This window comes from Alosa alosa, chromosome 4 (genome assembly GCF_017589495.1).
Source record: "Alosa alosa isolate M-15738 ecotype Scorff River chromosome 4, AALO_Geno_1.1, whole genome shotgun sequence".
In the NCBI taxonomy this organism is placed as follows: domain Eukaryota; kingdom Metazoa; phylum Chordata; class Actinopteri; order Clupeiformes; family Clupeidae; genus Alosa; species Alosa alosa.
The window spans coordinates 21,418,554-21,432,778 of record NC_063192.1 but is presented as its reverse complement, the minus strand read 5'-3'; the positions used below and the strand labels follow the sequence as shown (position 1 = coordinate 21,432,778).

The 14,225-nt window shown below is 44.3% G+C and overlaps 1 protein-coding gene across 1 annotated transcript; it reads left to right on the top strand.

Annotated features, from left to right (window-relative positions):
• Positions 1 to 293: 293 nt before the first annotated feature.
• Positions 294 to 12,447, top strand: gpkow (G patch domain and KOW motifs). Its single transcript, XM_048240744.1, has 11 exons — positions 294 to 497; positions 942 to 1,111; positions 1,383 to 1,522; positions 4,185 to 4,291; positions 6,555 to 6,762; positions 7,650 to 7,782; positions 8,995 to 9,232; positions 9,529 to 9,652; positions 10,729 to 10,798; positions 11,128 to 11,213; positions 12,037 to 12,447. Exons 1-11 carry the CDS (start codon positions 313 to 315, stop codon positions 12,163 to 12,165), a joined length of 1,590 nt encoding a protein of 529 aa, XP_048096701.1. The 5' UTR covers positions 294 to 312; the 3' UTR covers positions 12,166 to 12,447.
• Positions 12,448 to 14,225: the final 1,778 nt, after the last annotated feature.

Genomic DNA, 14,225 nt, shown 5'->3' with positions numbered 1-14,225 from the left:
GTTGTATAGGCTATATGTTGCATTGCATTGAGGCATGACTGCAGTGAGTCTTGCTTAACAAAAAAAATAGATCTAGGCCTAACGAAGAAATGCAGTCTTCTCATTTTAGAAACAATGCTACACAGTTAAGAATTCTGGAGACAATCTAGCATTGTAGATGATCAGATTACGTTGTGACACTCACAGTGCTGCCTTGTTGGAGTTGTATTATTTAATCCTCTCTTCGGCCATAAATTGTCCTGGGTGGCAACACTACATTACCCAGAATTCTTCCTACTCATCTCTCCTGACAGAGGAAAACATCCCTCAACTATGGCGTCCTCGCGTCCTGAACATGGACTCGATAGCATCGTTGATACTGACACCAAGCCAAATGAAGAGGGGAAGAAAGTTGGGCCTATCTCCTTTGGATTTAGCAAAACTATAACTAAAGCAAAATCCAGCAAAGAAGAGGAGCGAGATTTTTTGATTGAAGTAGATGAGAAACAACTGAAAGGGTATGTTACCTAAGTTAGCTGTTAGCAAGCTAGGAGTCAATGCATTCGTTATCGCTAATTATGCCAGGTTGACAGAAAATTATTAATGTTTCTAGCTAGATAACAACTTAATTAAATAAGTAGTGTTTTCTTGGCTCCTTCACCCGGTGTCTGATAAAGACCGTGTACCGTTTAACGGGTGCATTGCAATTAGCCGGTTAGTAATATCAACCAGCCATAGTCTCGCTAGCATAGAGCCAGCTGCTAGTGAAGTTAGTAACGATAGTCAAACGTTAGTCATGCAGTTGGTCAGGTGTAGTTAGCAATACCCGTGTTAGCCTGGTAAATGTACACAATTTTACAGAATAATGAACATCTGAATTGTTTCACTGTATGATGGACTTATTGTTGGTGTCAAGTGTCAGTGTTGGTGTCATGGTCGTTTTGCTCCTACAATCCACACAGCACCAAACCAACACAGGAGAAACCAACAGAGCTGATCATCCCACTGATACGCAAAAACCGCTGGTATAAGGACGATGCCAAACCCGGCGAGAAAGAAGATTCAAAGGAGAACTCTGCATTGGGAGAAGAAGACACGGTTGAATCTCTAGCTGTCAAAGAGCTAATCGAAGGTGTGTGTGTGTTGGTTTTTATGTTGAGTCAGGTCAGGGGGTCATACCTCATAACGTTACTGTTGAAAACGCCTTGTCTCCAAACTAGTTAACTGTTACTCTTTTTCAGTGCTTACTATCTTTTTTGTAAAAGTGTTGTTTATTTACACCCTGAAGTCATTAAGAACATTAGTGAATATTATTCTGGTGTTCTTTAATGTTATAGTCTAGTAGTGATTTCAGCCATTTCTATGTTATGTAACACAATATCACTCTCCAATATGTGTTCCAGAATCCAGGAAGCAGCTGGACGAATGGAAGAATGGTGATCAATCAGACCCCAATTTGGCCATCCCTCTGCTCATGCAGAACCAAGCCCCAGAGGGCTTTGAGGATGGAGACCTCATCAAGGTGGACCTGCGGCCAGAGTCGGTAAGACTCAAAGATGGGTGGGCCAGAGGGCTTTGAGGATTCACTGCGAGTAGTACTTATTGCTGCACTAACATGTCCTTGTCCCACTTTACCTTGATTGTTCCCCTTTTTGTAAGTCGCTTTGGATAAAAGCTAAATCAGCTAAATGCCTAAATGTAATATAAAATGTGAGGTCTTGAGATCAGCTGACTTGAGGGAACAGAACCCAGAAACTGGATTGGTTGAAGACCAGTGATGGGATGGGTCATGAAACTGATTCCAGTGGTGGTGTGAGCATAGCATAGTCGTCCTAAAGATTTAAAGAGGTGTTGGTAAAATGGTGATGTGTGAGATGATGCTGTCAGATTTCTCCCCTCTTATGTTGGCATAACTGATGTCCAGATTCCTCTGCAAATGCTTTGAATTGTGAAGATTGTAGGTGAATGTAGTTTTATGTGGCCTAGTTACAAATGTGACTGGATATGTTCTGCCAGAAGTTGTTTGAAGCAAGAGAGAGTGTCAGGATAGCAGCAGGATGGAGAGGATGATCGAAAAGATAGATGTGGTCTAAATATGCAAATAAAACAGAACGCTTGATGGTGGTGTGACTGATTAGGGGTTAGGTGGTGGAAGCAAAGACTGTTGATGAAGCAAGACTATTCATAACAATCTTTGGTGGAGGTAGGAAATTTGAGGTGAACGGAAAAGTACCGTGAGGAGAAAAAAAGGTCAGGAGCGATCAGGAGTGACGGGTGAGCGTGGCTCCGATGTTTGGCCAAAACGTGACGTTGGCCAAAGCGTGAGTCAGATCTGTGTCTGCAGTGGTGTGGTCACCTACCCGCATGTAGCCGACGGGTTGACTGTGAGAATGTGTGCTGACTGTTGCATCTCATGACTGTCCAACCAGAACTAAGCCAGTGTTTGAACATGAGCGTTAGCGTGTGCTTGTGTGTGTGTGTGTGTGTGTGTACACTGCAGAGTTAGTCTTTTCTCTGTTTGTTTGGTGTCAGAGCGAGAGTGGGATGCCATGACACAGGTATTTACAGTTGTCCTGGCGGGACATTGGAAATGTATTTGTGCTGGAGCTTTGCTTGTTAGGACGTGTTCACTGATGGGGCCGTCCAGCCTGGCTCATCTGCATAGCTCTGTGTCAGCAGGACGACTCAAGATCATTCCGCCACACAGCAGTGCAAATTTGCTTAAAATAGATCATGGATGTGCTCTCATGGTGTGTGTGTGTGTGTGTGTGTTCCCTTACATGTGTGTCTATGTTTATGTCTTGTGTGTGATAGAGTTCCCTGCAGAGAATATGCACACATACACACATAAACACACATACACGCACAAACAGCACACACACACACTTAAACACACACACTCACTAATGTCTAAAATGCACTATCAGCAAAATAAGCTTGTTCCCTCCCTACTCCCTCTCTCTGTTATTCCTCTTCCTCACTCACTCACTCCTAATGTTCTCTCTCTCTCTCACTCCCTCACGCTCTCTCTCTCTGTCTCTCTCTTCCCTCTCTCCCGCTCTCTCTCCCTCTCTGTCGGTCTCTCTACGCATCTCTTCCTCCTCTCCATCTCCCTGGTTACCTAGGGACTGCGGTTAAGCAGTTGCGTATCCGCCTGTTGGCAGCCCTGTCACCCCATGCATTCCGTTCTGCAGCAGGTGGAAATAAATAGCCCTGCCGTGCCATCTCCAGAGATGCCCTCGTGTCTCTGCTACAGCTAGCGTGGCAGTGTTTAGCAGGCTACCACTAGCACGTAGCCTGTAGCCTGTATGGATTAAGATCAGGGTGTTTGGAAGAGTGTTCAAAATAGCCTTTGGTAAATGGTGTGTTAAAACGATGTACTACAATCTCTGTGCTGTACTTGAAAAGCAATCTATTTGTGCCTCGGGATAGATTGATTTTGTACTGTGGTAGTCGCACGGCATAAGTGTAATTATTCAAATGAGAGATTCACATACCAATTAGGGCGAACACGTCAATATCATATGAGCAAATACTGCTTAATGGTGTATGAGACAGAGAGAGACTAACAGACAGAGACGCTGTGCCTGCCCTGATGAGATCTCTTGTTACTGTATAGACTCTGGCTTTACATTTTCTGACTTGTACATTGTCAGGCTGTAATGAGCTTTCCTCTGTCAGTTGAAACAACAGTGATGTATGCTGACTGTCTCTGCCAGTCTGCCCATCTCTCCCCTCAGACTCTCTATGCTTAATGTGATTTCTCTTGTTAGCCCACAGAAGGGTATGCAGCACATGGTGTGTGTGTGTGTGTGTGTGTGCATCTAATATAATTTGCCCTGTTAGTCTGCAAAATGTTACTGCACTGCACGGTATGTTTTGTGTGACCATGATAGGATTTGCTCTGTCAAACCAAAGAATGAGGAGTTATTGTTTGTTTGTTTGTTTTGTGAGTTTGTATGTGAAGCCTATCTGTTTATCACAATGTAACGTCCCTGCAGTGTTACATTGTGCATGTACGTTCACTGTGTGATTTGCCCAATTAGTCTAAAGAGTAGTGTTGCATTTTTTGTGGTTGTTGTGTAACTGTGTTTGTGTAAATAATGCAATTTGTCAGACAGACACCACAGGCTGCCTGTGTGTGTGTGTGTGTGTGTGAGTGAGTGAGAGAGAGAAAAAATAACTAATGTGATTTGCCTTGTCAGTCCACAGAGGCGGACTATGAGCAGGTCCCGGTGGAGGCCTATGGCATGGCCATGATCCGAGGAATGGGCTGGAAGCAAGGAGAGGGCATCGGACGCACGTTCAAACAGTACGCCTTCTCTTCTTCATCTTACTCTTTCTGTTCCTGTTTTTCATTTCACACTCTCTTTCAAGCTCTCTCTCTCTCACTCTCTCTCACTCTCTCTCTCATATTTATTGTTTGATTTTGTAATGAAGCCCTACAGTGGCTGTGCAATGTGAGATTCAAAGCTAGATCTTTTGAAAATTCGGCGTGTGCCACAATTCAGTTCCGAGGCCGTCCTAAATGCTTCCTCAATTGATCCTGTCAAGTGCTCATCACGCAGCAAGTCATTTAGTTGTTATGGCAACCTTTGTGAGATTTCACGTTCGGAATGTTGTTCTGGGTCTGTGCTGTTGTTTTGCTCAAGCTGAAATAGGAACATCTGTCTGCATTTAATATGATTGTTGGAGATTGTGAGAGATCCACTCAGTGAGATTGGGCTGGGCTTGGCTGGGCTGCGCTGGGCTGGGCTGGGCTGGTTAGGCTGTGGCTCTATAGGGGAGAATTGGCCCCCCTGAATTGAACGTGTGTAATGAATGACCCCAGTTGATGTACAGTAACGTCTGTGTCACTACCACCATGGCGGGCACAGAGATGGCATGCTGGTATGAGGGCCCCATCAGTCCGGCTCGATGCATGTGACCACACCTCTGATGTCAATTTTTTTTTTACTCTCTGGGGCTGCTGTGGTAGCATATGCTGCATCAGGTTCCTGTGAACATCCATCCGTCCGGTGGATTATCTCACCCACTCCGAGCCCCTCCGAGAGCAGTGGCAAGAGATTATAATATATTTTTATATCCCAAGAGCAGGGAAAGAATCAAAAATCATAGCAGTTGTAATCTCATGTGCTTAAGAGCCCATTTGCTTTTGCCTGTCATACATGAAAGTCGACTGACCGACCGTCCTAAATGGGATGGGATAGAATGGAGAGAACAGAAAAGAATCATGGGTCCCTGGCCAGGCCAGCTTGCTCTTGTGCCAATATTGATTACTTTTCCTTTTCTCCTCTCATTTTTGTTTTCTTTTCCTTGATTCTGTAACATTAGATAAGCTATTCTTGGATTAAGAAGTGTGTGTGTGTGGGGGGGGTCATCCTTCCTCTTGACATTAATTCTTGTGTAGTGTCAGTGCTTGTGATGCTTTTCAAAGAAGCTTTTAGTACAAAATCTAATTCCCACTGAAAAGACGGCCTGTAAATAATCAGGCATGGAGGCATCATCCGTCTCATAGGGTGTGGATATGATCCTTTGTCTACACCCTGTCAGTTATTTGTTTTTTGTTTTTTTGTTTGTTTATATCACATGCCACACTGTGAATGGATGATAATGTTAATCCAAGCTGACTGATGCTTTGAAATATTGTACCCCGAGATCACACTGTCAGACGGTTCGCTTTGTCATCCAAAAATAAAGTTATTAAACAACCATGTCAAAGCTATAAAGAAAGCCACACAGTCCAACCACACATCCCACCTCCCACCCCCGGCTACTTTCTCATATTTAAGTGTCTCTCATTAAGAACAATAGATTAATGGTGTGAAGGCTTAAAAATCCTGGTACAGGCTGATGCTGCAGTTTCGTCTGCTGTGTGTTGACGTTGTTCTGCCCCATAGCAAACCAAACAAAATGGTCTCTGGTACAATTCAGTTATATTCTCATTTACGCCAGCAGGCTCTGGTAGCAAAGGCGTCATTATTTCTAAAGTGTGAAGTGTATTTGTTTGCTGCGGAGTTGACACCTGTCACTTGCTTTTAAAATGCCTGAAGAAGACTGTGCTTACCTGGGCTGTGGTCTGACAGCCTTTTGTTTATGTTTGTGTAGCACCTACTGTATTCTTCTACTCGCCACCAAATCGCACTTCCTCGAGTTATTAAGCACGAACCTCGGTTTGGGAATGTAGGAGGAATGACCTCATGAATAAACAATTACTGGGGGAAATGTGGGGTCAGATTTCATTTGTTTTGCTGTGTCACTTTGTAGATGATGTCACTTCAGCAGCTTTACAGAAGATTGAAATATGGAGGACCATTTTTTATTGCTACCCTCCCTGATATTTTGTAATGCTGTCTCACACATTGTAAACACATTTCTGTGTATGCCTCCTCTGCCTCCTTTAACTCATCACCCCATCTCTCTCTCTCTCTCTCTCTCTCTCTCTCTGTCTCTCTCGCTCTCTGTCTCTGCCTCCTCCCTCCCTCTCTCCATCTCTCCATCTCTCCTCCTCCCTCCCTCTCTGTCTCTGTACTCCCCCTCTTGTCTCTGCCCGTCTCTTCTCTCCTCCCTCTCAGGGACGTGAAGCCCAAGGAGGCCCAGCTGCGGCCCAAGGGGCTGGGTCTGGGGGCTGATCGCTCGTCCATCAAAGACCTGGAGCCCGGCCGGCCCAAGCGGCCCCCCAAGCCTGGTGAGGAGCGCAAGGAGGAGGACGAGCAGTTGGTGCTGGGGCCGGGGGCCTGCGTGCTGGTGGAGAGTGGTGCGCACAAGGAACTCTATGGCAAGGTGACGACGTACACACACACGCACACACACACACACACACACACACACACACACACACACACACACACACACACACACACACACACACACACACACACACACACAGAGAGAGAGAGAGACACACCCTGCTCTGGGGAGTAGTATATTACGGAGCGCTGCTAAGCCATCATCCCCAGCTGAGGACTAGGGATGCTGCTCGGGTATGATGATGATGCGGTTGAGACATTCCCATTGGCAGATAGGAGTGCAGTCAAGGAAAGATACTGCCACTCCCTGATCGTGGCTGATGTACCCGTGGGTATACACCCCTGGTGTAGTATGCAATAGTATCTAATAATGTTCATTAGTCATTAGCAGCAAAGTAGTCCTCCACTGAAGCTGTGCAGTTTATTCACTCTTAAAACAAATACGTTAGAAACAACACAAACTGTGTTGTCCCTATCTGGATATAGATGTGTGTTAAAAAACAACATGTTGTGTTATTTTCAACACATTTGTTTGAAGAGTGTTTGTCACATGATTTAAAGACACTCAACATTCCCCCAAAACTCGACGGTTAATTAAGATGTTAATAAAACAGGCTTGTAGAGTTTTCAGAGAGTGCTGGTTCTATTTTCTTTGTACTTTTTTGTTTTAAATCCTTTCTCATCATCCTATTTTAAACCTTGTGTTACCTGAGCAGTGTGGATACTGTTTTGGAGTTGAGTATGAGCAGAATGTCCAGAAGAGATGTGAAAAAGCTTTGGGTTTTCGTGTTTGAACTGTTGGGCTGGTGTGTGTTAATCTGTTGGGCCGCTGTGTTTGATCTGTTGGCCCGAAGTGTGTTGGGTTTTGTGAGTGACTGAGCTGATCAGACAGCTGTGCCGTCTCTTGTCCTCTCCTTTCAGATCGAGGGGGTTGATCCAGACAACGCACGCGTGGTGATGAAGCTGGCCATTGGCGGCAAGACGGCGACAATCAGCCAGCACTCTCTACGCCTGGTAACCCGCAAGGAGTATGAGAAAAACAGCAAAGACCTCAGTATGTCAACCTCAAAGCAGACACTTCTTAATACACAAACCCACTTAATACACAAAGTACCACAAACACCACGACTTACGCAGTACGTCAGTATCACCTTATGCAAATTACAGAGAAGAAAGCACCAAAAGAATTGCCAGAAATACCTCAGGTAGTTGTGCCAAAAGCATAAGTGTTGCCACGAGTCCTTTGTTAGTGAACATCATTTAGTTTCACCACAACCAGAAAAGGAACTTTGGTAAGTTACAAACCCTCAAAAGAGGCGCCTCAAAAACAGTCAAATTCAAAGTCAGTCTCATCTCTCAGGGCACTAAGTATATTGCTGACAGCCTAAAACACCGGACATGGGTCAACCCAGAGTCTTCTGGGTCAACCCTTAAGCCGGTGATGGGAATGTTGGAAATTTAACATTCTTAAGAATATCTGGGCTCATTGAATTCAACATGGAATTTTAGAACCTTACCGTTGCGGAACAGAGAATCTTCTGTTAGAATATTCAAAACACCTCTGCTGAAGGGCTAAGCTAATTCTCTGTCACAGTTGAATCCGAGTTCACCTAATGACTCACACCAGCATCCATCACCTAACATACACTCCCAGTGTTGACCTGTAAATAGTGGAAAATCAGTTGGAACCGAACCCTGTTGATTGGCGTGGAAACTCATCTCATGCTGGTTTGGTGTAGCCATGTCATCGTGTTTATGGTGAAAAGGGGCTTGACCGGTACCTGTTTCTCTTCTCCTCTCCTCTATAACATTCTAGAAAGCTCGCTGAGTGACAGACAGAGGCTCTGAAGGTCAGAGAGGGTGAGGAGAGAAGGGAAGGTGGGGGTTGAGTCGCTGATTTTTAAGAACTGGTTTGACTTTGACAGCTGACATTTGAGCCAATAGCAAACTCGGATCTATCTGGAGTCGGTCGTTTAAACACCAAACAACCTCAGGCTCCCCAAGGTTTATTTTCTGTAATCACACAAGCAGCAGTTTTGAGGGTTTACACACACACACAGGGAGAGAGAGAGAGAGAGACACTCCCACACAGTCTGTTAGCCAAACTAATCTGAATCCAGATATTATAATTCACTGATGCTGTATTAGACTCATATTTCACATCAGAGTCCATTATTTCCTAACACAGCTGTAAACATCCAGGCAGTGATACCGGCTTGCCCCCAATATCTTCCTAAAATAACACCCGGTATCTGTCTGTGACCAGGTCGCCTCAGCAAAGCCCACAAGGAGAAAGAGAAAGAAAAGGAGAAAGCGAGAGAGAGGGAGCAGGAGCGACTAGAAGAGAAGGAGTCTACGCGAAACGGGAAAGACGAGCGGACGAAGGACAGACCGTCGGAGAGAAACCGCGAACGAGACAGAGACAGAGATCGAGACGGAGGAAAGGACCGAGACAGAGATCGAGACGACCGCAAGAGGAAGCATCACGAGCCGAGCTCAGATCGGTAAGCCAGCTGCCCCAATAGACTGCAAACACTAGTCATGATTTAGAGCCTGCTCTCCATAATCTGGTTAAAGCCCTTGTGAAACTGACACTTCTCCTGAGAGCGCTGGCTGCCCTGGGTGGAGCAGAGTGGGGTGATGCTTGTGTTATTGACTGCTCCGAGGGAAGATTTTAATCAGGTATCCGCTAGAGCTTGCGTGCTCGTATCGACATGACGGCCGCGGAGGGCCAAGTGCCATCTTTAGGGGTGATTCCCCCACAGTCATCCATCACTGACATCCCTCTCCCCACCCCCAGGGACAAGCCTCCGCCCCAGAAAGAGTCACGGCTGGCCCCACCCGCCCCCACCTGGCTACAGAGAGATCTGAGAGTGCGATTCATCGACAAGGTGTTTAAAGGGGGCCGCTACTACAACTCAAAGGTATAGAGACACACACCTTCACCAGTCATTATCTAAACAAATCATACACACACCTTCACCAGTCATTATCTAAACAAATCATACACACATTATTGTCTGCTGAAGGTATAATGTGTTGGATGTGTCTGTATGGCTTCAGGTTTTACTTTGAATGTAGGTGTTTGCTTAGTTGCTGAAATGTACGCTTGAATTCAGAGCATCATGCTCCTGTGTTGACTGGTTGTGGGCTGATTGTTTTATCATTGCCATTGCCAACATTTTATCTTCAACAAATCGGTCTCATACGGCGATGCTTACATTCCAACTTACTAACAGATTTGCAGGACAAAAAAACATTTGGTGTTTTGTGAATGTGAATTATCAGGTCAATGGTGATTAGGGTTGCAAAATTAGCAAAGTTAGTGCTTCGGACTTGTAACGGAGGGTTGCCGGTTCGAACCCCTACCAGTAGGTGCGGCTGAAGTGCCCTTGAGCAAGGCACCTAACTCCTCACTGCTCCCCAAGCGCCGCTGTTGTTGCAGGCAGCTCACTGTGCCGGGATTAGTGTGTGCTTCACCTCACTGTGTGTTCACTGTGTGCTGAGTGTGTTTCACTAATTCACGGATTGGGATAAATGCAGAGACCAAATTTCCCTCACGGGATCAAAAGAGTATATATACTTATACTTATACTTAGTAAACCATAGGCAGAGAATGGGATTCCCGCTAGCATGCTAGCTAGCTTTGTATGCTAAGCTAAGCGAAAAAACTAACATGTAATCATATTGCTTATTACAAAACAAAATGTTAATATTTGTATATGAAACAGTTTGTTTGAATTACCCAAAATTCCCAGTTAATTCCCGTAAATCTCCATTAATTCCCATAATTTCCTTTAATTCCATGAAAGTTTCCCATTTGGAATATTTCCAAAATTCCCCACCTTAACTTCCCATGGTAAGTTTCCGGAAACCGGAAATGTTCCGCCCCTTTGCAACCCTAATGGTGATCAATATTCCTCCTGGTATCACTGGAATTTCCATGTCATGCTTATTGTCAGTAGCAGTTGCTTAGATGCGTGTCCTTGTTTGATCTCAGATGAGGGTGGAGGACGTGCTGACCCCTTACACCTGCGTGTGTCGCACAGAGGAGGGGCGACTGCTGGACGGTAAGCACAAGACATTTGATAACGTACTACCCAAGGAACACTATCAAAAACACAGTACACATTTGGTACCTAAGTGCTTACGGTGTCTTAATGTAGTTTGTCAAGATGCATGGTGAAATGCCCCAATGATTCCATTTGAGCCATGAACCATTTAGTGTTGAGTTAGCGAGTGAAATAATAAACCGTCTGTTTAAAAACAAAAACCCTCCAATTCCTGTTGCTTGCACTTGCACCTCTCTTTCTCTCTCTCCCTCTCACACACTCATTCTCTCTCTCTCTCTCTCTCTCTCTCTCTCTCTCTTTTCTCTCTCTCTCTCTCTTCCCCACAGATGTGAAACAAACCATGTTGGAGACCATAGTTCCGAAGAGTGACACCGACTACATCATGGTGGTGCTGGGGCAACACAGAGGACAGGTACGGGTGACATCACTCATGTCCACTATGCCCTTTAGAACAGGGTTGCCCAACATCATGTATGTCCTTTAGAACAAGGTTGCCCAACATCATGTATGTCCTTTAGAACAGGGTTGCCCAACATCATGTATATCCTTTAGATTAGAACATGATTGTCCCAACATCATGTATATCCTTTAGATTAGAACATGATTGTCTCAACATCATGTATATCCTTTAGATTAGAACATGATTGTCCCAACATCATGTATATCCTTTAGATTAGAACACGATTGTCTCAACATCATGTATATCCTTTAGATTAGAACATGATTGTCCCAACATCATGTAGGGTCGCCCAAACATCTCTTCAGGTCCAGTGTTACTACAGAATTTGATTTCAACATAGCTAGAGCTAGTCATGTGATCTCTTCATGTGATTGGTTGTGCCAGGGCTGTTTTGTCCTAGTCTGTGAGAACAATTAGAAGGGCAAATAAAGTAAAAGCAAATAAAGTAAAAGCAGAGAGTGTATGTCTGTTCTATTGGATCTTTGGGAAAAAAAACAATCAAGAAAGCAGAGGAACACCTTTTTCCATAATAAGCATTTTTTCCTACAATAATACTGGAGGTGTGTGAAATTAAAATTGCAGATCTTGTGTGTAAATAATAGCTGGAGCCTTCAGAATAATATATATATATAGAAAGATTAGTGTCATCATATTGAAATAAGGCCTAGCCTGATCAGCTATGTATGTGATTCATGTGGAAATGGGAAGCTTGTAAATAAAGCTTACCTAAGCATTAACGTGTGCGTGTGTGCGTGTGTGTGTGTGTGTCTCTCAGGTGGGGCGAATTCTGAGGCGGGACAAAGAGAGGTGTCGGGCCATGGTGCAGCTGGACCGCTATGAGGAGCAGGTGTTCACGCTGGACTATGACTCCATCTGTCACTACGTGGGCGGAGTGGACCACTGATGCGTGCGTGCCCACCCCCGCAGCACGCCCGCCTCCGCTCCACAATTACTCCAGACCATCCTTCCTCATTCCCACCGTCACTCAGCCTGCCAGCCTGGAGTGTGCCCAGACCACCAGGGGGAAACTCCATCACCGCCCAGACCACCTGTCACAATGCCCCTTGCCCACTCCCCCACCAGCAGTAGACTCTCTCGCTCTTGTTTTTATATTGCCTGTAAGATGGTGTTCGATTTATGTTTTCCGGGATTTTTGTAATAAAACAAATATCATGCCAAGACTCAAGAGCTGAGGGCATCCGTCTGTCAGTGATGTTACCCGCACCGAGGCAGGGGGTTTAAGAAATGGCTGCCGTTTGTTCATCTGAACTTCAGTGTGACAGAGATGGAAACCCCTCCCCACCATGGAGAGGTGACAGTTATGGTGAGCGTTGTGGAAATATGACTCTCATTTGCAAAAGCAGCGTCATTTATCAGCGCTCGGCTGAGGGGGTGATTTGGGGCGCAGCGAAGTCAAATCCCATATTCGCCCAGAAATGTGCTCTCAGTTTTACCATAGGGACTCGTGCCGTGCGCAGGGTTGTGTCACAGTCTAGGGTACAGCCTTTGGTCACCTCAGTTCATATCCATTTGATTTCTATTAAGACTATAACATATGAATATGTCTCTAAGCACTTCACAGATCTGTATTTTTCTCCTGAACCTGAATTTGTGCTCTCTACCTCTGACAAAAGTATAAATCAATCCTTTTTAAAGATAAAACCAGGGCCAGATTTGAATTCCTACACATTTTCCATTTCAAAATTCCATAATTTTTCCATACTCAAATTTCCAAACTTCTCGGTAGATTTTTCTGACCATATTCTCTACATTGCGGCCACTTCTAGTTCGGTTAAAACAAACGCGTGGACAACTGAAGTGAATTAAAAATGACACTTAATATTAATTTAGTCAGGTCATTTTTCTGAGCCACTTGGCAGTTTGTACAGGCACTCACTCAATCCAGCTGTTGTCAATAGTTTTCAGTTAATAAATACAACCACAAGGTTTTGTTTTCACTGAGCAGAGCTCGTAGACTTTATATCAAAAGGAGATGTCGTACCACATGTCAGGGATTTGACCTCAAAGACACAAAAACAATAGGGGCCCTAACTTAAATTATGGAAAAGTCTAAAGTCTACCTAAAGCAACTTTTTTCATTAAGGCAAAATCTATTTGATTCTTTTTGATCTAATTCTACTGTGACAAAGATCCTCCTAAGCACAAACATCAGTCCATCAGTTGAACGCTCCTACGTCACACAATAGCTTTAGGTAATGCATGCGACACATTGCTCATTGACAGAGCCCTAATTTCAGCAATGGGGAAAGTCAACGTTTATTATTTAAATAAAATATTTTAAAGTTATATTAATATAATATAATATAATATGCTATTATGTTGCAGAAGACTGTGACAAGACATGGGCGCCATAAGACCTAGGGCTGTACACATTTTCCTATTTTAGATAGCTAACCAGGCTTTATTATTTATTATTAAGTTGTTAGTCCTCAGAAAACTCACACTTACCCATTGTTGGGTAATTTTCGTTGAGGAAGCACTGTGTTGGAAGGTGTACTCACATTTTTAGTTCTAAAAAACGTAGATACGGCATAGCCTATAGAGATTAGTTTAATGCTGGCAGAGGCCTCAGAAATCACCTTCAACAGTATTTTTTGTTTGCAATAACGGTTTATCTGATAATGCAGTATCCATGTCATACCAGTTTTTTAAGCCAATAATAGCAGAGCTACGCAAACATACCAGTGCACAATGGTGTAGGGTACTTGCATAGACCAAGGGTTCTCGATATCCCCATATAATTGCACACTATATTGGCTTATATATATATATAAGTATGACAGAGTTTGGTGTGGATTAACTTGACTGGCCTGCACAGAGTCCGGGCTCCTTTGGGATGAATTAGAGCGGATTGCAAGCCAGGCCTTCTCGTCCAACATCAGTGTGTGACCTCACAAATGTGCTTCTTGAAGAATGGTCAAAAATTCCCATAAACACACTCCT

Coding starts and splice junctions, on each gene's coding strand:
- gpkow (XM_048240744.1), top strand. CDS start 313: ATGGCGTCCTCGCGTCCTGAACATGGACTCGATAGCATCGTTGATACT. Junction 1,523..4,184: donor TGGACCTGCGGCCAGAGTCG/GTAAGACTCAAA, acceptor TTGCCTTGTCAG/TCCACAGAGGCGGACTATGA. Junction 10,799..11,127: donor GGAGGGGCGACTGCTGGACG/GTAAGCACAAGA, acceptor TCTTCCCCACAG/ATGTGAAACAAACCATGTTG.